At 41.5% G+C, this 25,712-nt stretch overlaps 1 protein-coding gene across 1 annotated transcript; it reads left to right on the top strand.

The window, feature by feature from the left end:
- The first annotated feature begins 741 nt into the window (after positions 1-741).
- Positions 742-25,572, top strand: Slc36a3 (solute carrier family 36 member 3). Its single transcript, XM_015492709.2, has 10 exons — positions 742-1,382; positions 4,745-4,835; positions 6,824-6,912; positions 9,004-9,099; positions 11,675-11,759; positions 12,806-13,024; positions 15,327-15,425; positions 16,004-16,170; positions 18,952-19,121; positions 25,149-25,572. Exons 1-10 carry the CDS (start codon positions 1,231-1,233, stop codon positions 25,436-25,438), a joined length of 1,458 nt encoding a protein of 485 aa, XP_015348195.1. The 5' UTR covers positions 742-1,230; the 3' UTR covers positions 25,439-25,572.
- The last annotated feature ends 140 nt before the right edge of the window (positions 25,573-25,712 follow it).

Here is a 25,712-nt window from a genome sequence, read left to right on the forward strand (position 1 = left end):
AACAACCCTGCCTCTCAGTACCCATTTTTTCTGTGTTAGCATTTCATTGCTGTGACAAAAATACCTGAGATAATCAACCTAAAAAGAGGAAAGATTTTATTTTAACTCACAGTTTCAGAGTGCCATGGTTAGTTGGCTCTGTCATTTTGGGCCTGAGGTGAGGCACGATTTGGGGGCCTGTGGTAGGAACACATGGTACAGCAAAGCTGCTCTCTTTGGGACAGAAAGAGAGGGGGAGGGCACACCCTCCCTTTCAAAGGTGCCCCTGTGACCTCACTTCCTTTTACCAGGCCCAACCTCTCAAAGGCTCCACTAGCTCCCAATGGAACATCAGCTGGGGACCAGGCTTTGGGGGACATTTAAGATTTGAAGCATACCACTACCCAGTCTAAAATTGCAACCCTCCCCCTACTCCTCATTCAGCTTTTCTGCATAATTTTTCTTTTAGCAGCTAACATATTCTCGACATGCTTTTCTGTTTATTGACTGTCTCTCCCAGTCTCATGTGAAAAAACTGTTGTAGGTTTTCTACCCAGTTACTAGTATATATTAGGTACTCAATAAATATTTTTGGAATAAATAATTTTTTAAAAGTTGATTTACACTTCCTTCCAGATAGGTGGAAGTCCATACATTCCTCCTGTTTAGAAATTCTGAGCAACTGCCATTTGATTGGACCTTATAAGCCACTCTTCATTTTTACCCAGAGAAGGTGGTCTTAGATGATGCTATACAGGACCATCCTGCATCCTGGGATTCTGCAGCAGCTTATTGGCCAGACAGCCTCCATTGTGAGGTAACTCTGTTTTCTTCCTAGCCAGAGAGCTATGCACTGAGTCTGGGTCCACGTCCAGGCACCAGAACCTCCAGTCAAATTGTACCTTCTTCCTCCTTGTCACCTTGTTCACTTTGCCCGACAGCCGTGAGGGCTAAACTGGGAGAGGCCAAAAGCCCAGGCAAGATTCCTGGCAGGTATCCAAGCAACTGCAAGAGGACTGAGCATCATCCCGAGATGGGGCTCTTATAAATCTCCCAAGAGCCAGGTGGGGCTTCTCTGCCACTGCTTCCCTGACTCACACGCTCAGTCTTTAGCCAGGGCCAGGCTCCCTTGGGAATTGGGAGCCAGCATCTCAGGTCTGTAGCTATGGCTTCTCCAGAGAAAGACCCATCAGAGGCCTATTCAAGACTGTACTAGGACTAGACCCCCTGAGGCTCTGCCACCTAGCCACCATGTTGAAGAAGTCACTGCTTGGAAAGGACTATAACAATGAGCTGAACTTGGACAATGGGTCTAAGTCCCCCTCGAAGAGCAGCAGCAGCAACAGCAGCAGCAGCTTGACCCCAGAAAATGCCCCTCCTGCTGAGGAAGACAACGCTCTATCGTAAGTGGCCACACCCCCTTCCAGACCTTAGGGCAATGCTGCTTTTTGGCAGCTCTGGACCAAATTCTCCTACTTTTCTCTCCTTTACACACCCATGCTCCTGGAACAGGGGTGTCTAGGTGAAAGAGGAAACCTGTAGAACCTAAGAAAGCTGACCCCATAGTTCTGGGGATCACGCCAACTTCCCAATCTTTGCAAAAGAATCCAGATAGAAGAGCCATCCCCAAGGTGAACTGCTGGATTCCAGGAACAATTTCCTGTCTTGGGCTGGAGGCTCTTTTTTCTTCTCCAGTTCAAGGTTGCTTTCCTCTCCTCAAAATCCCTGCCATCTCTCTCTCTTTCTCTCTCCCCTGCCCCCTAGATCTCACAGTAAATATGTCCTACCTCAAACTCAGACACAGGGAATTTTTCTCTAAGACTTTTATTGCTAATCAGACTATTATCTTGTAACCAGATCAGATAATAACCATGAGCTATAATGATACTGTTAAGTGATAAGAACCAGCATTGATTAGAATACCATGTCTTTTAGGGAGAATTAAATTGGTGCTTTTTTAGATGGCAATGTTTTATGTTAGATTTTAAAATGCTATTTGTATAAAATACACAAGTACTTTCTTGACATATCCCGTCTTTGAAAGTACACACATGTGACTACACACATGTACACACATAACTGGCAGCAGTAGCTGTCTCTGAGGAAGAGAATCGGGAGACTGAGAGACAGAGATAGGAGAGCGCTTCATATTTATTATACAGGTTTTTATTGTAATTTATTTTGTTTTAACTTTTGAATTACTTTTTGGGTTACTACCTAGCTTTTTCATAAATATAATTAATCGACAATATCACTTCTAGAATTTTTTTCTAATGAAATCACAGACAGTATTCATGACCATTTTTATTGAAGCAATGATTACAATATTGAAAATCCAGAAACAATAAGAATGGTTAAAATGCCAGGCAAGGTGGTGCATGCCTATAATCCCAGTGACTTGGGAGGCAGGGGCAGGAGAATCATGAGTTCAAATCCAGCCTCAGCAACAGCGAGGTACTAAGCAACTCAGTGAGACCCTGTCTCTAAATAAAAAGTACAAAAATAGGACTGGGGATGGGGGCTCAGTGTTCCAGTGCCCCCAAGTTAAATCCCCGGTATATCAAAAAAATGGTTAAAGTATGGTGTAAACATATAATAGAATATAATACAGTCATTACAAGTTATGGAGGAGATCTCTAGACATGAAAAAATGTGTAGCATGTAATATTCACAGAGAAAAGTATTTTAGGATCCAGTAAGTTCTCCTTGTAAAAATCTGTGTACTTTGAAGCAAGTAGGGGTGCCTAGAGGAAGGCTCATCATTATGAAAGGTTATTTTCAATTGGTGGGATTTGGGAAGTTCCTTTTATAATGGCAAGACATTATTTTTCAATAAAACATATAAAGTGTATTTTTAAAAAAATGTTCCAGGGAAGCTTCCAACCCGACCCAAGTTTACTCTCCAAAGTCTTGATGTGTACTGCTGTTGGCTAAGGTGCAATGGTTTCTCCAAAATGTCTCACCTTTCCCAGGTTTAAGTGGGGCAAGATGCCATCTGTCACAGGAACAGGGAAGAGATGGAGGGAGGAGGGCAGGAACTGGGAGAAAGTGCACATATTTTGGAAAATTTACAATGGAATTGACAAAAGAGAAAAAAACTATATACAGCTTTGACATATTTTCCAATAATCGCTGTTATGGAGAAATAAAAGTTACCTCTTGGAGTGAAGGGACGAGATGACCCTGTTCTTAGGTACACAGACTGATTAACAAAAATGCAGGAAGTCAGAGAGGCTCTGTTCTCACCCCACCCCCTCCCAGGTTGGTATGGCAAACCTGTACAGAGACCTCATAGCCCTTTGCCTGGGCTCCCTAATAGATGGGACAGAATCCAGGAATCATGAGCACTGTGTGACCTTGGGTGGTTTCTCTCTGCTCTTCTGATGGCCTCCTCCAGGTGCCCTCTCATACCAGGTCAAAGGGACACCTCTGTCTGCTTAAAACAGACCTGTTTTCTTTTTCCTATTAGCCCAGCTCTGCTTCCTCTTGAAGGAGGCCCTTGCTGACAAGTAAGCACTGTCCAGGGTGGTGGCGGTCACCCCTGTAAAGCACTTCAGGATTCCAAGATCCATCAGGTCACTCTTCTGGTTCTTACAGCGCTCCTGGCACATAGGCAGATAAGAAAACAGGGGATTTCTGCAGCTAAGGGGCTTCCAAACTAGTAACTAAACACAGTAGGTGGACGTCACAGCAGAACTCAGAGCCCAGGCCTCCTGCCTCTCAATTCAGTGCTCTTGTACTCATTTCCCACTTTTTTTTTTTTTTTTTTTTGCATCAAGGATTAAACTCTGGGGCTCTTAATCATTGAGACACATACACAGCCCTTTTTATGTTTTATTTTGAGACAGGGTCTCCCTGAGTTGCTTGGGGCCTTGCTAAGTTGCTAAAGCTGGTCTCAAACTTCTGATCCTTCTGCCTCAGCCTCCCCAGTCTCTGGGATTACAAGAATGTGCCATCATACCTGGCACTCACTTCCTACTTAAGTTTGGTTTTGATTCCGTTCTCATGTTCCTCTTCCCACCTCTACCCTGATCCATATTAGGATTGGAGCTGCCTGGGCAGGAGCCCTGAGCACAGATGTCAAGAACATTTACAACCTTGGCGCCTTGCTAGCACCTGGTAAATACTCTGTAAGCACAGTAGTAATTGATATTAAAGTTTATCCACATCTGTACTGGGAGTTCAGTGGTTAAGGGCTCGCCTAGCAAGTGCAAGGCCCTGGGTTTGATTCCTAGCACCACAAAAACAAAATTATCCATATCCAATATGTAGCATGGATGTATTATGTAGCAATATGTGGATATATAAATTTCAATTAATTTTAACAGTGAATATTAGTTGACTCAATGGATCAAGGAATGAACAAACTAGAATCAGTTTACAGGTGGTGGCAGTCACCCCTATGTGCTTAGAGAATTATTGTGCTTTTTTTCTAGTAAATGAGTTAAAAATTACCTGGTGCAATAAATATTCTGTAAATAGAGGCCGTTTTTACGAATTCTTGTCTGTCTAGGTGCTAGATGTATAGTAGATCTCAATAACAGAATGTTCTCCAGAATGACAGCAATTTGGGGTCATTTTTTTCTTTAAAGCCTAGTGTGTGTTGAGCCACCTGAGCTAGCACCAGCTCTGGATCTGAGATATCACTGAGCTGTGGGTTGTCCTCTTCTCAACTGGCACCCCAGGAATGCTGGGCAGAGGCTGATCTGGGCCACCCTTCCCTTCCCCTGACACTCTCTCTTTTCTCCCTCCTTCCCCACCACAGGCTGTTGCAAACCTTGGTCCACCTGTTGAAATGCAATGTTGGCACTGGGCTCCTGGGGCTTCCCCTGGCCATAAAAAATGCCGGCTTACTGGTAAGAGACATCGTTGGTCCCTGGGGGCAAAGGGGACATGTACCTCTAAGGCTACTGCACAGTTCATCAGTGAATGATCTGGGGGTGTGCTCTATAACAGGAAATGCACCTATCAATCTCCTGGAGCCAAACTGAGCATCCCTGGAGGGGAAGGAACGCTACTCATAAGGTGCTGCCACACTCATTCAGACCCCACATTGCCCCTGTCTTCCCAGTTCCCAGGAGTATATCTCACCAGCAGCCAGGGCCCTGCAGGCATCTGAGTGTGTGACTTCTGTTTCAAACCATTTGAATGGTATAGGAGAAAGTGGCTTGGCCATGAGGGCAAGGATGTCTCCCACTGCCCACACTGCCTTGCACTCCTTGACCTCTTGTTTCTGACTTTGGAAATTTGCCTCCTTTCTAAAACTGTCCTGTTTACATGAATATTAATACAGTCCTCATGAATATTAATACTTTCCTTATGAATATTAATGATGCTCTCCTGAATATCAATACTGCCTTACCTCCTTTCCTGCTACACATGTATCTGCCTCACCTGGAATTTTTAAAGGTGAGACATATTTATTTATTTATTTATTTTTATTGGTCGTTCAAAACATTACAAAGCTCTTGACATATCATATTTCATACATTAGGACATATTTATTTTTTAATAGACCTATCTCCTGCACCTAACGGAAGGCTCTGAGGGCAAGAACTGTCTGATTTCCCTTTAGACCTTCTCTCAGGCCCCACTGTAGAGACTGTCACACAGGAAGCCCCGATTAATGCCTATTGAATTGAATTGATACCAAATAGGTCATATCCATTTAGTTTCAGGGAGATTTCCCTTCTCTCCAGGCCTGGTAAGTGGCCTCATGGCTGAAGAAGGCACAGTGAGACCCTTACTTCCTCATATAACTTCTGATATGTAGGGGTTCCAACTCAGAGGTGGAACTCTCCCCCTTGGGATCCTCTGGCTTCTCAGTCATCTGCAGAAGAGTAGCAGGACCACAGAACCTTCAGCAAAAGTGTCCTTGCCAGTGTGGTATATGCTTTTTAAGATGGCTCTTTTATATTGTTGAGTTTTGCCTACTAAGAAGAGTTGGATGATTTCTTTATTCTCTGTCTCCCTGCCCAGAACTCCTTACCAGGATCCAGTTGAGAAATGTTTATTGAGAGCTACTATGTGTATTCTTAGGCCCCAGGAATACAAAAATGAACAAGACAAGAAAGTTTCTGCCACATTCAGGCTACATTCTGCTGTAGACTAGTGATGCTCTTTACCCCTCACTTGTTTCTTTATGACAGATAATGTTATCTCATCAATAAAGGCAGGAGTATCCAGAATAAAGGAGGTGAGAGAGTCCTTCATTACCTTCTGCCCTTCTGATCAGATCTGGAAGATTATGATCTTCCATCTGGAATATTGACAAATTAGACACAGTAGAGCAACAATTTTCAAATGGGGATATTTTGTGCACCCCCACCCTCATATTTGTCACCTAGACATTTTTGGTTGTTACAACCTGTAACTGTCACTGACACCTAATGGGTAGAGGCTCAGGATGCTGGTCAATATCCTACAATGCACTGGACAGATCCTTAAAACAGTCATCTGCCCCCAAATGTCAATAGGGCCCTTGTTGATAACCTCTCTACTAGAGGAAAAGAATTAAGTCACAAAAGGAACTTGTGAGGGCTAGGCTGTGTAAAAGGTTGAAATCATCGTAAGAGACTACAGCAGGGTGAAACTGGAGGCAGATGAGAAAGGCCTGGGGTGTATGGAGAGTGGTGAGATCTGGGTCACAGGTAGAATCCTAGCAGCCACTTTGTAGCGGTACCAGGAGGGACATTCAAAGCACAGCATCCAGGGGACAAGGACATCCATGCACTGTCTCCCACCCTGGCAAGGAGCCCTAGTGCCCAAACTGAGAGAGGGCCAGGGTGTGGGCGTGGCCAGTTTGCCCATCAATCACCACCCGGGGCCTCTCCTCTCCCTTCAGGTTGGGCCCATCAGCCTGCTGGCCATCGGAATCCTCACAGTGCACTGCATGGTCATCTTGCTGAACTGCGCTCACCACCTCTCTCAAAGGTGGGTGCTGCTCCTCTCTCACCCCAGCACCAGGCCCCATCCACTGGGGAGTTGAGTTTCCTTTGATCACTGAACCAATAATTAGGCCACTTCTCCAGGCCACCAAGCTGCTCTGGATCCAACAGAAGTGGTGGAGGGTGGGAAAGAATCCAAAGAAGAGACCCAACTATGCTGCCGGCTAGCTGGAAGGCTTGGTCAGTTTCCTGTACCCCTCTGAGCCCAAATCCCCTCACCTGGGAACATTAAAAGTGATAAAAGATGGTAGAGCACTTGACAACAACCACGTGAGGCAAGACACACCGACGTCTTTCTGTTCCTTTTAATCTCCCCACCCCAATACTAAACCCTCATCAGGGTAATTTGTTCCAGGAGAACCCCTGTAAAGACAAGCCAGTAGACGCAAAGACCTAATTAGCCACGGAATGCAAAGGGTACAACAACTTCAGTTATTGAAAGCACATAGTGTGTCAAGGTGTATGTGTTTGAAATGAATGCAAAAACGACTTCAGAAAGAAAAGACAATAGTCACGAAAAAAAAAATAATGCTGAGATCTGCAGAGTGTTCAAATCCAAAGCTTTGCTTCTTATAGTAAATCTCTAGAGTAGGCCTTATTTTTCAATTCAGACAGGGATTAGTGATTCGGTAGATGAATTGATTTATTCCCATTTTATGGATAAGTAAATTGAGGCTTAGATGCCTTGCCCAGGGCCGCACAACCAGCGGGTAGCAGAGCCAGTGTTGGAAGGCCTGTCTGACTCCATTCTTAACCATGTGGTCTTGAGCTTCCTGGGTCATTATGTCCCCAGGTAGGCTTCTGACTTTTTCTCGATGATGTCTCTTCCATTTTTCTTTAATGCAGAGGCCCCCAGAAGGGTGGCCTAAGTGCTAGCTGTAGCCTTCAGATATATTTTTGGGGTGCTTTCACAGTTTTTCTTTTCTAAGCCAATGTTTAAAAATTTAGAGATTTCATATTTAAGAAAAAAAATAACAAGAAACTCATCTGCTTTCTTCTCATTAGTCAGATGACCTGGTACTTCCGGGACTTCATTCCTTCCTTGTCCTTCTGGAGTCGAGTCCCAGTTGATCCTGTTGAGAACTTGCCGTGTAGCCACTGACCTCACTACTCCCTATTCTTACATCCTATGTCATCTACCGAATCACTAATCCCTGTCTGATCCCCAACCTTCAGACTCATATTTAACAGACCTGTGCAAACTGAACCCATTTGTGCATGAATGCCAATCTCACTAAATATCAGAAATAACAATATCTGATAATAACAATAAATAATAAAAGTGTGTTTCCAACATATCCTGATAGCCATCTCTCACTGTCTCCTGCTCAAAGCCTAGTCTGCATGTGGAAAAGCTGAACCCCAGAAGTCAGAAGAGATTAGACTTGCTCAAGGTCTCCAGCTCATGAGGGAATGGCATTTGCCCCATTTCCTGTTAAGCCTAGAGCCCTGTCTCTGTCCTAGCAGTCCTGAAATGAATGCTGTGTATCCAGGATCTCAGCAACCTGCTGCTGCTCCCACCTGCTCCTCTCCAGGACCAGGACAGTCCTACAGCAGGGCCTGTCCCACCCTGAGAAAGGGAGAGAGACAGGGAAAAGGGACAGGCTGGAACCTGGCCATCACATCCTCCTGCTGAGCAGGAGCCTGAGGGTGGTGTGTGCATGGGACTCTGTCCATGTAGGCGTCTCAAATGTCCTGATAACTGGGCAATGAGAAGGACCAGAATAGTCGAGAAAGGACGCATCCCTGGCTGGCCACACCTGCTCTGCCTCCTTCCCCATCTCCTCCCCTGACCATGTCCCCTCTCTCCCGCATGGCAGACCTAAATCAACCACTGTTTATTCAAAACAAAGAAATCCATTAGGATCCACTTAAGGATCTGTTCTTAAAAAGATAACTGCCAAAAGGAAAAAAGAATAAAAAGCAAATCTCTGAAAGTTGTATAAAATATATGATTATCAGAAAATTAACAGAGCGCTCTATGCTGACATACAAATAGATCATAATTACTCACTCGAGGAGCAAATTGTAACTCCAACAGAAACATTCTAAGTTACACATTGTCCTTTCCTCCTAGATTGCAGACGACTTTTGTGAACTATGGGGAGGCCACAATGTACAGCCTGGAAACCTGCCCCAGCCCCTGGCTGAGGTCCCATTCGGTGTGGGGAAGGTAGTAGTTGTGGATGTAGAAGTAACTGTGAGATGACAATCATCACAAGCCTCATCTTTTTGTTCTTTATTTCTCTTTAAAGTTTTAAGTGAATATGTTCTTAGCCGGGCATGGTGGCACACACCTGTATAACCAGTGGCTTGGGAGGCTGAGGCAGGAGGATCACAAGTTCAAAGCCAGCCTCAGCAACTAAGCAAGGCCCTAAGCAACTTAGTGAGACCCTCACTTAAAATAAAACATAAAAAGAGCTAGGGATGTGACTCAGTGGTTAAGCACCCCCAGGTTCAATCCCTGGTACAAAAATAAAATAAATGAACATGTTCTTTTGGGAAACTACCAATAGAAAATATCTTCAATAGCTCCATTCCCTACCCGATTCTTTACTCAAGAGGTAGTCCCTGAGATCTAGTTAGTAAACATTCCCTTTGACTTTTTCTTTCTCTAGGTTTACATCAATATATGTATGTGAATGGGCATATTAATTTGCACATTACTTGGAATCTTTTCTGGAAATTTGCTTTTTCATCTAATAGTATGTCTGTATTTATTTCTCATTGGAACATATAGATCCACCTCATAATTTTTTAGGGCTCCCAAATGTGGATATATACCATAGTTTCATTTGATCATTCCCCTAATGGTGAATATTTAGGTTGTCCCCTTGCTTGATAAAAAAGTTAGAATGGTTTTCTGATCATCCCAACAACCTTGGTGAGGTAGACAGGGTCCCGGAAAAATGAAGTGACCAAAGCTCATAGAGATAAAATAGCATATTCAAAGGCACAACCATGAGTAATGGTGGAGTAGGGACTTGAAAACCTCACACTGCAACCTTTTCCAGAAAAGTCCTTTGGGAGGTAGTGGGGTCAATATTGTGGCTGCCACCATCCCAGGAGGTCACTGACCTCCCCTAAAATAATCACTCTGATTTTCAGAAAGGTGAGGTCATGATCAGTTTTTGATGACACCCTCAATGATAGTTAGGGCAGGAATGGCCCTTAGAGATCACTAGATTCACACCTGTTAAGACAGAGAATAAAGGAGCTCAGAGAGGGACAATAAAGTTGCTCAGGATCACACAGGAAATTAGTAGCAGAGCAAGGACTAGAATCCAGAATATCTAGCCTCGCACTCATCTAGTTTCCATGTACTATTTCTTTGGAAATCCAGTGATCCAGAAGGAGTTGGAAACATTTGGGAAAATATTAGTTCAACCAATAATTCATAATTTTTAGTGTACTAGGAGATACCTAGGGAGCTTGATTAAAAACTGCCCATACTGTGTAGACAATCATTAATGGATGCTCAAGCCATTCAGGTAAAAAGTCAGTTGGGAATTTTATACAAGAAGAAGGCACAGATGCCACCTACCCCAAGTACTGAACACTCAGCTCCTGTGTGGATGTGGGACAGTCAGACACGATGTCTCATCATGGATCACAGCGAGGTGTACGGGGCACTGCATGTATATTCTTGCCAGAAAAATAAATTAAGGAGCTTCATCTGATTGAGTCACTGGATCTGGTATCAGTTTATAGGAAGCACAGGGGATAGAGAAACCAGATAAATGTCACGAGGAAGTCCTCAGCCGAGTCTAGAAGACAGATCTACTACAGGACACAGGGTCTGACATCAAACAACCAAAAAATGAACAGCTGCAGGAGAAAGGAAAAGCAGGATAGGAAGAATAGAGCAATTTTACAAACTTCAGAAGAGTTTTAATAAAATGCAATGTATAGGGCCAGGGATGTAGTTCAGTGGTAGAGCAATTGCCTAGCATGTGTGAGGTGCTGGGTTTGCACTATGAAAAAAATAAATAAAAATAAAAATAAAACAGCCATAAAAGATATTTTGGAGAGAATTGTGATATCTAAAATAGGGACTATGTATTTGAAGATATTAAAATTCATTTTCAGGATATCAGTCTTAAAGAAAATATGCTGAGGTGTGTAGGGTCAAAATGTTATGGCATCTGCAAATGACTTTCAAATGATTCTGAAAAAAAATCAGGTATGTGTGTGTATGTGTATGTGTGCACGCACACACGCGCATGTGTGCATGCATATATTTGCGTGCAGATGAGTATGTACACATATGAAAAGATTTGGGGCCAAAACTTAACAATTGATATATTTAGCCAACATATATATGGATGCTAATTATATTCTTCTATGAACTTTTCCTGAGGGCTTGAAATTTTTCAAAACAAGAAAAATTGGGAAAAAAATCTAAATCCACAAAAATAATTATTTCACCAAATAAACACTTTAAAAATAATTTTAGGCCAAGCACAGTGGTGCATGCCTGTAATCCCAGTGACTCCGAAGGCTGAGGCAAGAGGATTGCAAATTCAAAACCAGCCTCAGCAACTTAGCAAGGCCCTAAGCACTTAGTGAGACACTGTGTCAAAATAAATAAATAAATAAATAAATAAATAAATAAATAAATAAATAAAAGCGCTGGGGATGTGGCTCAGTGGTAGAACATCCCTGGGTTCAACCACCAGTTCCGAAATAAATAAATAATAACTTGAATGTTTGTTTTCTCACTCTATCTCCCTCTTTTTCTTTCCCAGGTACACTGTCAGCTTCTTAGTGATCATCACCCAGCTGGGCTTCTGCAGTGTTTATTTTATGTTTATGGCAGACAATTTACAACAGGTAAAGAAGCCTCTTCTGGGCAAAGGGAGAGAAAAGCAGACCTGCTGCTGCTAGGGCTACATTAGCAAAAGCAGAGTATTTAAGTCATGGGAAGAGACAGCTTCATTTCCACTCCTGGATTAGATCATGACTGGGAATTCTTTCAGTCCTGAGAATCATATTCTAAAAGGATCATAAAGAAGCCAAAGCAACTTGAAAAAATTTTTAGCCTGAAAAGTATGGGTAAAGTATGGGTACATTAGGTACCATCTCAGGTTGTCATGTAAAAAAAATGACTAACTGAAAATAAGGAAAACCAGTGGCTAACTTCCTGTTATTGCCTACCTAAGACATATTGTAAGTCAATCTCAGCCTCTTGTGGAATAGAGGAAGTGTACCTAACAGCCCAAAGAACTGTGGCAAGTCCTATAGACAGACTCTGCAAGCAGATAGGCTTTGCTCAATATCCAGAGCTTCCTGACTTGTAGGGCTCTCTAAGGTTGAGGAGGATGTGCTTGTGTGATAAATTTTCTTTCTCTGGCTGCATGAAAGAAAGTCATTTGGTGGGAAAGAAGAAGTTGGGCTAGCTGACAAAGTACCCTTCAACCTTGAGGTTTCATGACTCTAAGAGTTCCTGGTTCATGTTGATGGATTTGGTAAATAAAAATACATAACACCCAGTTAAACTAGAATGCATTTTGCACACACACACACACACATATACATGAAAAAATACATGACATTCAGTTAAACTGGAATTTTGGATAAGTAGGGATATATACATTTTATTTACATTTATATATGAACATATATGCAAATAATTAGAATATATAAATAATTTATATATAAATATATATTTCACTACTTATCTGAAATTCCAGTTTAACTGAGTGTCATGTATTTTTTCATGTAGATATTTTACTATATATAGATATAGATATGTCTTATGCGCTATTTGGAATGTATTTATACTAAAACATTATTTGTGATTTTCTGAAATTCCACTGGAGCTGGACATCCTGAGCTTTGTCTTCAACTGCCATACCTTCCACTGTGTTCTCTTTCAGATAGTAGAAGAAGTCCATGTCACCTCCAACACCTGCCAGCCCAGGAAGTTCCTGGTGCTGACCCCCATCCTGGACATTCGTATCTACATGCTGACAATCCTGCCCTTCCTGATCATGTTGGTGTTTATCCGGAACCTCAAGGTGCTGTCTGTCTTCTCAACAATGGCCAACATCACCACCCTGGGGAGCATGATCCTGATCTTTGAGTATATCATCCAGGTCTGTGCCTGAAATCATGGAAGAAAGGTGTCAGGGTCCAGGGCCTCTGAGACACCTGGGATGGGTTATTGTCATGGTGGGCAGGTGGAGGTGAGAAAGTTCCATCCTCTGCTCTGAGCATCCCCTGCCAAAGTGATATCCAGGAACATTTCTGCCCCACAAACTCTAAAAGCTAATTATCTCTGTTAGCAGCATCCTGTCTTCCTCAACACCAGCATGGATAACATTGAATAACAATGAGTCATTCAACAATTCATAGGTCCTTACTACCTTCTGTGATCCCAGGCATTGTGCAAGGAGCTGGGGACTCAGGGGTAAGTGAAAATAGGCAGATAGGGTGTCTCCTCTCATGGAAGTCACATTCATTCTGGGAGATTAACATTGATTAATAACCAACAAAAACTGTAATCGTGGTAGGTGACAAAGGATGCATGGGTGATAAAGGAATTTGATCTACTTAGTACCATGTACTTTACCTATCTAACTTACTGGATTTCACAATACTATGGTTTTGGAAGTACTGTCTTTATTCCATTTCCAGACGAGGAAACTGGCATTCAGAAAGCAGTCTTTCCACTACCTCCAATCAGTTTGCCTCTGGAGCTCTTGTGCTCTATCCTCATCATAGGTCCTGAAACTCCACCATCCCACCATTGCACTCATTTCTTTGAGTCTAGAGTCTTTGGCGTTGTCTCCTTTTCCTATTGATGCTATAACAAATGACCACAAGTCCAGGGGCTTAAAACATCACAAATTTATTTTACAGCTCTGGAGGTCTCCTGAGCTAAAATCAAGATATCCATGAGTCTGCACCTTTGCTGGAGGGTAGGGGAGAATCCATTTCTTGCTTTTTCTGGTTTTCTTGCCTGCATGCTTTGGCAAGCAAGAAAAATTAAAGCCGGAAAATCAGACCGAGTCTTTCTCATGCTGCAGACTGTCTCCTTTGATTCCCTCTTCCACTTTCTAAGACCCTTGTCCCATCCGGATAGTCCAGAGTAATCTTATTTTAAGATTAGATGATGAGGGCTGGGATTGTGGCTCAGTGGTAGAGCACTCGCCTAGCACGGGCGGGACCCAGGTTCTGTCCTCAGCACCACATAAAAATAAAGGCATTGTGTTTTGTCCATCTACAATATATATATATATATATATATATATATATATATATATATATACACACTTAAAATAAAAGATTAGATAATGAACAGCCTTCATTCAATCTGAAAAGTTAATTCTCCCTTGCCATGTGCCATCACATAGCCACAGGTTCCTGAATATCTTTGGGGAGTGACTGTTCTGCTCACCACAGAAGTCCATTAAAATAATCATTCCCCCTAGACCCTCCATAGCTGCCCTGCTAGCCCGTGGACCACACAGCACTGAGAAGGGATGAGGAGAGGCGATAGAGGGCTGGGACACAGGAGACTAAGCCCTTATCTGAGCTGTCAGTAACTTGCAGAGAAGATTTGCATAATTCCCTTCTTCTCTCCATGTCCTGCCTTTTCCACAGGTAAAGATAAAATGGCTCCTCACAGCCAAAAGTTGGGAAAAACTCAAGTGTTCATTGAATGATGAATTAACAAAGAAAATGTGCTATATAAATATACATGATAGAATATTAGTTAGCCCTAAAAAGGAGTGAGATTCTGAAAGATGCTACAACATGGATGGACCTCAAAGACATTGAGCTAAGTGAAATAAGCCAGACTACCAAAAGACAAATACTATGTGATTCCACTTATATGAAGTAGCCATAATAATCAAATTGATAGAGACAGAGAGTAGAATGTGGGTTACAGGGAGATGGGTTAATGGGGAATTGCTATTTTAATAGATTCCTGTGTTCAGTTTGGGCTGATGAAAAAGGTATGAGGTGGGGAGTAGTGAGGAATATATAACAACACAAATGCACTTAATGCCACTGAGTTAGACACTTAATGGTTAAAATGGTAAATTTTGCTATGTGAATTCACCACAATAAAAATTAAATGAATGAATGAATGAATGAATCATCTTTTTTTTTTTTTTGCTTTGTCTGTGGTACTCTGTGACAAAGATATACAAGTTAGAAAGTATCAGAGTAGACATTTTTATGATTGCAAATATTACAAGGTGGGCCACTAAGTATGTGATTCAAGCATTGAAAGATAAGAAGATGGACCGGGCTCTAGATATCTCATGAGCGCTCCTAACACTGATTATCTCTGTTGTGGTCATGCATGACCCAGCTTCTACCAGGTGATGGTTTGGGATGACTTTGATACCATGGCAAAGCCAATGTCTTTCTTCTACTTCCTTTCAGGACATTCCAGATCCAAGCAACCTGCCCCTGATGGCAAACTGGAAGACCTTCTTGCCGTTCTTTGGTACTGCCATCTTCACATTTGAAGGCGTTGGTATGGTAAGACTGCTGGGTTTGAGTGAATGGTCCCCTAATGTTCTTTAGGGTGGCCAGTTGCAATTCCATGTATCTAAATGAATAGCATTTATAAAAAAGTGCAGAACAGTGATGCATTCAGGGTGCCTACCGCTCCATACACCACACTACGTCTTGAAGACGAGAATTTCCTAATCAGAAAAGATGGAATTGACCTGATATTCCAGTGGCTTGGGAGGCTGAGGCTGGAGGATCGTGAGTTCAAAGCCAGCCTCAGCAAAAGCAAAGCACTAAGCAACTCAGTGAGACCCTGTCTCTAAATAAAATACAAAATAGGGCTGGGGATGTGGCTCAGAGGTCAATTCCCCCTTAGTTCAATCTCTAGTACTCTCCGTATCTCCCCAAAAGAGAAAAGATGGAATTGAGCATTCATGGCAATAGAAAATGAGAGAAAAATGAAAGCAGTGTGGCCATGTGGAGAGGCCCCTTCTGACTCTGGGCCCACCCAGAGAAGGACAGCCATGCTAGCGGGGGAGCCTGAACCTACACCAAGTGCCACATCTCTTTCTACCCTTTGTTTTTCAAACTCTTTTCATCTCCAGGTTCTGCCTCTCAAAAACCAGATGAAGAATCCACAGCATTTCCCCCTTGTTCTGTACGTGGGGATGTCCCTTGTCATCTTTCTCTATTCCTGCCTGGGAATCCTGGGCTACATGAAGTTTGGGTCAGACACCCAGGCCAGCATCACCCTCAACTTGCCCACCTGCTGGTACGTCCCCTGCTGGCCTCAGGTATAGGGAGAAGCATGGGATCTGCACCTTAGCAAGAGATGGGCATTCACTTGGGTTTTCTTTAGCAACAAATATTAACCGTTAATATTACTATTAATTGTAATAATTGGTAAGTTTGATGATCTAGGCACCACGCACTATCTCATTTAATTTCTTATACCCCATGAGTTAGCATTATTATAATTAATTCCATTTAATAGATAAGGAATTTGATATTTGGAGAGGCCCTAAGTAATTTTCCTAGCTCGCATTGTGAGAAGCAGAAGCTTGAATCTAATCTCTCTGACCCTAAAGTGCAAAGACTCTAGAACAGAAATGATCTAGGAATGTTAAAGAAACCAAAACAGAACAACAAAAAGTATAACTCAAAGTAAAGATTGAAGTCCCACAGAGGGATTGCTACTCAGATCCCAAGTTTCAGATACAGACCACACCACTATTGCTGTGTCCCAGTTGGAACTTGGTCTGGAGTTCTTGTATTCAATCATTCATTCATCCAGAAAATATTCTGGAGGCTGGCACATGGTATGACATGGTATGCAAACATTCCACCTTAGCTGTTATAGTGGCAGTATTGGATACATAGTGGCCAAGCCGTCAAGACAGCCAGTGTTTAAGAGCACATGTTCTAAAGGTATCTAATTGACCTTGGGCAAGACACCTGATCTTTGACTCCCAATTCCTGTGCTCAGTAAAATGAGGATCATACTTATGCCTGTTTATATCAGTCAGGATAGAGTAAGTTTTGCTCCAATAATAATCTCAGTGGCTGAACACACCAATGCTTAATTGCATGTTCATGCTGCATGTACATTATGGGATGGTTAAGGCTCTTGCTGTCGGAACAGCCACTCTACAAAGTGTGGCTGGTGGCCATGGCAGAGAGCACGGGGAATCACACACTGTGCACAAGGCTGGCAAAACTTCACCTGGAATGGCAGGTATCTCTCCTGCTCACACCGCCCCACTCTGGGTACTCCAAGGAGGCAGGGATGTACCTGAAAGTCTTTAGTGAGTACCATAAATGACCACGACACTCTCTCACAGGGAGAGTCTGAGCATTAATTGGTTTGATATAGAAAATGCTTAGCACATAGTAAGTCCTTGTGGAGGGTTAGGTCTTATCATTGCTGTGCACCACAGCTTTGGTCTCCCTGAGACAATTAGGGTGATAGGGAATCGATTCCCCATAAAGCCAGGGTTGTAAACTGAGGAAAAGGCCACCAGACCCACGACCTCCCTGTGTTGTGAAGACTAGATGATATAATCAATGTGGGACTTACTTGACATTGTGCTTTATGTTATGTAAGTAAGATATCCTGTACTTGGGAGACTGAGACAGAAGGATCACAAGTTTGGGGACAGCCTGGAACTTAGTGATACCCTGGCTAAACATTTAAAAAAAATTTTTTTTTAAAGATCAGGTGTGTAGCTCAGTGATAGAAATTTTATCAAGCATGTGTGAGGCCCTGGGCTCAATCCCCAATAATGGGGGGCAGGGGATAAGAAATTCTAATAACCATGTAGGCAGGACTCTTTCTTTCCGAGGACCACAGCCAAACATGGGCTTTGACCTCCACCAAGGCTTTGTGCCTGTAGTGTGATCCTGGCTGATCTTCATGTTTTCCAGGGGAGCCTTAAACAAATTTCCCTTTCCAATAGGAGAAACACCAACGACTCAAGAAAAAAAAAATGGGCAGAGGGTATGAACAAACAGTTCACAAGCAAATAAGAAATGACCATTTTATATTTGAAATGATGCTCAAAGCAGATAATAGAAATGCTAGTTAAACGAGACACACACACATAATGTCATAGACTGTCATGTACTCACACACACTTTTGACAAGCTGGGACTTCAACACAGTAGGACAAGTGGGCACTCTTACCCATCATCCTTATTGGTGGAATTACATATTATGTTCATGTAGAAAAGCAAACAAAGATTTTTTTTTTTGCAGCATTGTGGCAAAAGGACCATTATTCTCAAAAGAATAATTCAAATATTTATTAATTAGTGACTAGTTTTAAAAAAGTATTATATCCGGCAATCAGAATGCCAAATTGTTATTAAATGGAAGGGCCAGATCTATGTGTATCGACAGGGAGCAATCTCCAAGAAATATTTGGTAATGAAAAAGTAAGGAGATCCACTGCATGTAGAGAAATGTGTGCAGCATGTTCCTCTGTGGGTGGGTGTGAGGCCCCACATGGTGTGGAAGGTTATATATACGCAGCGTATTTCTTGGAAGCACAAGACAATTCTGAATGGTTGCCTAAGGAAAGGGGAACTGGAGACTGGGAATCAAGGGCAGAGATGCTTTTCACTGTAGATCTATTACACTTGAATTTTACTCTATGCATACGTTTTAAATAATTAAAAGGAGGGGGTTCCTGGGTCATGGGCTTGTTGCCTCGTCATCTCCAGGAATGTGCACTTTTTAAATATTTATTATTTTAGTTGTAGTTGGACACAATATCTTTATTTTATTTATTTTATGTGGTGCTGTGGATTGAACTCAAGGCCTCGCACATGCTAGGTGAGTGCTCTACCTCTGAGCCACAACCCCAGCCCAGGAATGTGTACTTTTAATGAGTTGCCAAGGAGGGTCCTGACAGCCAGTCTGACCCAAGTCATTGGATATTAGCCAATTTTGTAACTCAATGACAGGTACCAGTTTCTGAACAGTAAGTGAGTCCCAAACAGCCCTTCCTGGGGACCAAATTGCATTTCACATCCTCTTGATGATTGTCTGCAGGTTGTACCAGTCGGTCAAGCTGATGTACTCCGTGGGCATCTTCTTCACCTACGCCCTCCAGTTCCACGTCCCAGCTGAGATCATCATCCCGTTTGCCGTCTCTCAGGTGCCAGAGAACTGGGCACTGTTTGTAGACCTGTCTGTCCGCACAGCCTTGGTCTGTCTCACCTGTGAGTAGGATGAAAGGCACTAGGGCAAGGAGCCACTCGGGTGCCTACCCCACCGTCACTGGCTCTGCCATTTGCTTTCTTTGTGACTTAGGGCAAGATAATTAATCTCCCTGGGTCTCAACTTTTCCACCTGAAAAAAATGGGCTTAAAAGAACTGTCACATAGTAAATGTTACCATAATCTCTACTGACTACCTATGGAAAATATAAGCTGATTTTATGAAGGAAAGAAGTATCATTCATTCACCCGCTCTCCTATGTGCCTGGTACTGACCTGCTTGTTTTGAGGTGTTTGGAGTTCCCAGTCTGTACCCAGAGTCAGAAACCTGGATATGTGTTGTTCTGAGATTGTTCCCATTCTCAGGAGTGTAAGTTGAAGAGAAAAATGGAGTTCAGGCAACTCTGGATCATGGAAAGTACAGGTAGAGACATGGTCTTCTGATGACATATTCTGCTTCTAGCATACACTAAATGGCCATTTTTTCCTTTTTTATTCATTCATCCATCATTCATTCATTTAAGTATTGTTTGTTGAGCACCTCCTATATGCCTGACATTGTGCTGGACACTAGGGACTCAATCACTAATAATGGGACTAGGGATTTAGCTTAGCATATACAAAGTCCTGGGTTCAATACCCAGTACCACTCATCCTCCTCCTCCTTCTCATCGCCATCATAAAAAATAGTGAGGATGTAGCTCCAGCTATCATAGGATTTACAAGATGAGCTGCAGCTCACTGCAAGGAAATAATGGCAGCACTTTGTGATAAATGTTAAGATGGCACAAGATGAAGCACCCGCGTGACAGTTAAAACTCAGTAGCAGACACCCTGTATACTTAACAGGATCCTGTTCCTCATCCTGGGCAGGTCAGGGGATCAGTCCTCTCCAGTGGAGATATGTTGGCTAAGACCTAGGAGAGCAGAGGTAGATCACATATAGGGAGTAGGCTGTGCACAAATCCGAGGCCAGTACTTGCCTGTGACCCACTGGAGAAAAGCAGTTGGGCACAATCAGAGAGTAGGTCCAAACATACGGAAGGACCCAAATCCTGAACTCACAGCTCTCTCAATCAGTGCTGAGGAGTTTGGGCAACAGGGAGCCCTGGGAGGGCTCTGAGGAGTGGGTTGCTTTGACCAGAGCTGAGCCTCTTGAAGGATGGCTTCTGTTCACCTTGCAGTGCAGCTCTCTTTGAACACATCTCCTCTGTCCCCTTCAGGGTGAGCTCTCCTGGGGAAAGATGCTGATTTTTCTCTGTACCTCCACTGGTAATGAGCTTATCATGCATCTGATGAAGGAAAACTATGGACAGGGAGCACACTATAAAGGGATGATGGGCTTCCAACTCTGAGACCCTGAGTCCGTCTTATGCTCAATATGTTGGAGCAATTTCAGAAAGAGGTGATGGTTTTCTTAAAGGTCCAGCAAGCTGAGTCTAGAAGTTCAGATCAATGGTAGAGTGCTTGCCTAGCACATGCAAAGCCCTGGGTTCCATCCCCAGCACCAGGAAAAAGAAATATACAGCAAGCTTAGATGCTTTCCAAAACAATTTTTCTCTAATTTGTTCATAGATAAATTATATGGGCATATGAAATTAAATCATATAAGTTGCATATTCCCTCATTCAAATATTATCAAAATTGGACTCTGTTGGCAAATCCATGGTATGCATTTATTGTATGTATATGAGATGGAGATTTAAGAATGTTTATAGAAGAAGAGAGATGGAGAATGGGCAGCTAATGCTGTCTTCATGTTTTATGTTCTGCTTAATTACCAGAATTCTTTTATGAATGGGAAAATAAGTGGTTGAGAATTGTATACAATAGAACCATCTTTCTTTTTTAATCCATCCTTTGTTCTATACAGAAGTTGCATGATGTAGATGGTACAATTTGTTTCAGTGTTTATATAAGAGTCAAACCCTTATGAGCACCTACTGTGTGCCAAGTAGGCAGCATAGTAAAGTGGAAAGAACTTTATTTTTTTTTTGTTGTTGTTTGTAGATTTTTATTTTTTAAATTGATAGATAAAAAACTATGTGTGTTTATGGTATCCAACATATTTTGATAGATGCATACACTGTGGTATAACTGAACTAAGGTAATTAACATACCTACTAGCTCAAATATTTATCATTATTTTAGTGAAAATATTTAAACAGTACTATCTTGTCAATTTTCAAGTATACAATACATTGTTATTAGCTACAGTCACCACGTCATAAACAGATCTTTTGAACTTGATCCTCCTTTCTAACTGCAATTTGTCCTGTGTCTTTTGGTCAATACCTCCCCAGTTCTCATACCCCTACCCTCTACCATCTCACTCTGTCCTTGTATGAGATTAATTTGCTAGATTCCATCTATAAATCAGAATAGGGATGTGTCTTTCTGTACTGGGCTTATTTCATTTCACATACTGTTTCCCAGGTTCATCCATGTTGTTACAAATGACAGGATTTTCCTTTTTATTTTTAAGGTTGAATAGTATTTTGTTGTGTATATATGCAATATTTTCTTTATTCCATGGCATGGTTATTGTGATAAACATTGCAATGAACATGATAGTTCAGATATTCCTTTGACATATTGATTTCAATTACTCATATATATGCCAAGAATTGACATTGTGGGGTTATATAATTATATGTTTATATTTATAAAAATTTATATTTTTATATTCATATAATTATGATACATTTTAAATTCTTTTAAAGAAACTTGGTACTAAGTTCCCTAGTGACTATTCTAATTTGCAACAGTACATAGAAATTCCCTTTTCTCCACCTCCACACCAACACTGGTTGTCTGTTGTTTTTTCAACAATGGCCACCCTAACAAATGTGAGGTGATATCTCATTGTGGTGTTTTTTTGTTTGTTTGTTTGTTTGTTTTTTATTGGTTCTGCATCCTGGTACTTGTTGCTGAATTTTTGTTAAGTGCCATTCTGATTGGAATGAGATGAAATCTCAGTGTAGTTTTAATTTGATTTCTCTAATTGCTAGATTTCTCTAATTATTGACCATTCTTATGTCTTCTTTTGACTAGTGTTCATTTAGTTCCTTTGCCCATTTATTGGCTGAATTATTTGGGGATTTTTTTGGTGTTATTATTTTTTGAGTTCTTTGTGAATCCTGGTTATTAATATCCTACTGAGGGGCAGGTAGCAAAGATTTTTCTTCCATTCTGTGGGCTCTCTCTTCACACTCTTGTTTCCTTCGCTATGAAGAAGGTTTTAATTTGATACCATATTTATTGACTTTTAATTTTGTTTCTGGCCCTTTAGGAATCTTGTTAAGGAAGTCAGTTCCTAAGCCGACATATTGGATTTGGGCCTGCATTTTCTCCCAGCAGGTACAGGGTTTCTGGTCTAATTCCTAGGTCTTTGGTCCATTGTGAGTTGAGTTTTCTGCAGGGTGAGAGATAGGGGTTAATTTTCTTTTTACTACATTGGATTTCCAGTTTTCCCAGCGTCATTTTGTTGAAGAGGACTATAGCTCTGTAGTATAATTTGATGTTCAGTATTTTTAATGCTTTCTGCTTTGCTTTTCTCACTAAGGATTGCTTTGGCTGTTCTGGGTCTCTTATTTTTCCAAATGAATTTCATGACTGCTTTTTCTATTTCTGTAAAGAATGTCATTGGAATTTTGATGGGAATTGCATTTAATCTGTATTTTGCTTTTGGTGGTATGGTCATTTTGGCAATATTAATTCTGTCTATCCAAGAACATGGATGGTCTTTCCAGCTTCTAAGGTCTTCTTCAATTTTTTTCTTTAATATTCTAACATTTCATTGTGGAGGTCCTTTTTTTGTTAGATTGATTCCCGAGTTGTTGTTGTTTGTTTGTTGTTTTTTTTGTTTTGTTTTATTTCAGGGTATTGTGAATGAGATAGTTTTCCTATTTTCTTCCTCAGCAGATTCATCATTGGATTATAGTGTTATAGGGACAGACGAGGCAAGGCACTGAAGATAGCAGGAAACAGTGTTATTTGGCTGCAGCCAGGTTCAGAGGGCACAGCTTTTGCTGTAATCAATCAATCCCCTGAACCCCAAATTCAGGTAGTTTCAGGGTTTTATACCCAGCATGTAAGGAGGGGATTAGAAGTTCACATAAAAGCAGCTTTTCCCCCCCACTGTTCTGGGCAAGTTAACCCTTCAAGGACAGCACCTGAGAAGGGGAGAGCTTCTTCTCCCCTTTCTTTCCTCCCCCTGCCAGCTGTTACCATGGAGCCCAATAGGTAACTTATCTTAAAAATGTAGACATCTCTGTGAAGCCCAGATCAAGGCCAGAGGACTTGTTTGCACATTTCTACAAACTACTATACTGGATACATTTGTGAAAAACTAGTAACTGGGTGTCCAGAATCTGGAGTGCTGATTTCTTCCCGGCCATGGCCAAGTAAGATAGGGCAACATGAAAATGGGAATTATCTACATTGAACTCTTTTGCAAAGACTCTTTTGCTGACAGTCCCAAAATTAGCCATGGTAAAGATTTCTAGAGAAGCCCAGTTAGGACTGTTTTGTGGAGAAAGGGGGTGCCACTACAATAGGAAAATTATTGTTATATGGGTATTGATTTTGTATCCTTCTACTTTTCTGAATTCATTTATGATCTAGCTCTATAAGTCTTCGGGTAGAGTTTTTTTGGGGTACTCTAAATATGGGATCATATCACTGGCAAGCAGAGGTAATTTGAGCTCTTCCTTTCCTATTCATACCCCTTTAATTTTCCCCTCTCACCTAATTGCTCTGGCTGGAGCTTCAAGGATTATGTTGGATAGGGGTGGTAAAAATGGGCATTCTTGTCAATTACTGATTTTAGAGGAAATTCTTTTAGTTTTTCTCCACTCAGAATAATGTTGGCCTTGGGTTTGTCCTATATAGCCTTTACAATGTCAAAGTAAGTTCCTTTTAAACGTGAATGCCTGCTATATTTTCAGTGTTTTAAACGTGAATGCCTGCTGTATTTTGTCGAATGCTTTTTCTGCATCTATTGACATACTCATGTGATTCCTGTCCTTAATTTTGTTTAAGTGGTGAATTACATTTATTTATTTGCATATTTGAATGAACTTTGCATTCCTGGAATGAAACCCACTTGATTATGGTGCACTAACTTTTTAATATGCTTTTGTGTACAGCTTGCCAATATTTTATGGAGAATTTTTGCATCTATGTTCATCAAGGATATTGGTCTGAAGTTTTATTTCTGGATGTGTCTTTGTATTGTTTTGGTATCAGGGTGATAGTGGCTCCATAGAATGAGTTTGGCAGTGTTCTGTCCTTTTCTGTTTCTTGAAATAACTTGAGGAAGGTTGGTATTAGTTTTTTAAAGTTCTGGTTGAACTCTGGTAGAATCCATCCAGTACTGGGATTTTATCTGTTTGAAGGCTTTTGATGGCTGCTTCAAGTTTATTACTTGATGTTGATCTATTTAAATTTTCTATATCTTCCTGGTTCAACTTGGATAAGTCAGATATCTCTAGGAATTTGTCCATACCCAAGATTTTCTAGTTTGTTGCAGTATAAAATTTTAAAATAGTCCCTGAAAACCCTCTGGATTTCAATAGTATCTATGGTGATATTTGTTTTTTATCTTGGATTTTAATGATTTGAGTTTTTTCCCCTCTATAAAGGACTTCAGGTGAGGCATCCCGTGGATTCTCATCTTAGCTCTGTGTGACCTTAAGCAAGCCCTGTTCCTTTTAGAGCTTTGGATCTCCCCATCTCTATAATGAAGGAGGTTATAATAGCTAAGTGTAGAGTAAATCTCCAATAAAGATTATGTATGAAAAATCAAATAGATAAAATAGAAAAGGGGCATGTGTGTCAGCAGTAAAGATAAGAGAGGGAGTCAGGAGTTGTGGTGCCTGACCTGTGTGTAAACCACAGTGGGCTCCTGCCCACCTCTCCAAACAGCTTCTCATTCATCTGTGAAGCTCTTGGGCTCCAAAGCAATGGTTTGGTTTTGAGCTTATGGCAGAAACATTTAGTGATTCTAAATTTTTCTTCTTGCTGCAGGTGTCTCAGCCATCCTCATCCCCCACTTGGACCTGGTCATCTCCCTAGTGGGCTCTGTGTGCAGCAGTGCCCTGGCCCTCATCATCCCACCCCTCCTGGAGATCATCACCTTTTACTCTGAGGACATAAGCTGTGCCACCATTGCAAAGGACATCATGATCAGCATCCTGGGCTTTTTGGGGTGTATTTTTGGAACATACCAAGCCTTCTATGAGTTGACCCAACCCATTAACCATTCCATGGCCAACTCTACAGGTGTCTATATGCATCATTTTTTATTTTTATTCTAATAGCTTCCCCTTCCTCCTACCCCCATTTTGATTTCCATGCAGATGTTATATATATTCATCAAACCCCAACATCTCTATATTAATTAGTGGCTTCTTTATCTTTCCGAAAGAAATGTAGATAACACAGGTTAGTATTGATACCTCTCAGGCTACCCCTTTTTTGATTTTGGATTTCTTTGGCAATCTTTTGTACCTCAGAACCAATATCACATTCAGACATTCATATTATTAACATCATTTGATGGAAACAGAGATAACATTCACTTCTAATAAG

This window comes from Marmota marmota, unplaced genomic scaffold (assembly GCF_001458135.2).
Source record: "Marmota marmota marmota unplaced genomic scaffold, marMar, whole genome shotgun sequence".
In the NCBI taxonomy this organism is placed as follows: Eukaryota; Metazoa; Chordata; class Mammalia; order Rodentia; family Sciuridae; genus Marmota; species Marmota marmota.

Excerpts from the sequence above, each read along its gene's own strand:
- Slc36a3 (XM_015492709.2), top strand. The coding sequence starts at position 1,231 with ATGTTGAAGAAGTCACTGCTTGGAAAGGACTATAACAATGAGCTGAAC. Across the intron at positions 13,025-15,326 it reads TCTTTGAGTATATCATCCAG|GACATTCCAGATCCAAGCAA; the intron begins GTCTGTGCCTGA and ends ACTTCCTTTCAG. Across the intron at positions 19,122-25,148 it reads AGCCTTGGTCTGTCTCACCT|GTGTCTCAGCCATCCTCATC; the intron begins GTGAGTAGGATG and ends TTCTTGCTGCAG.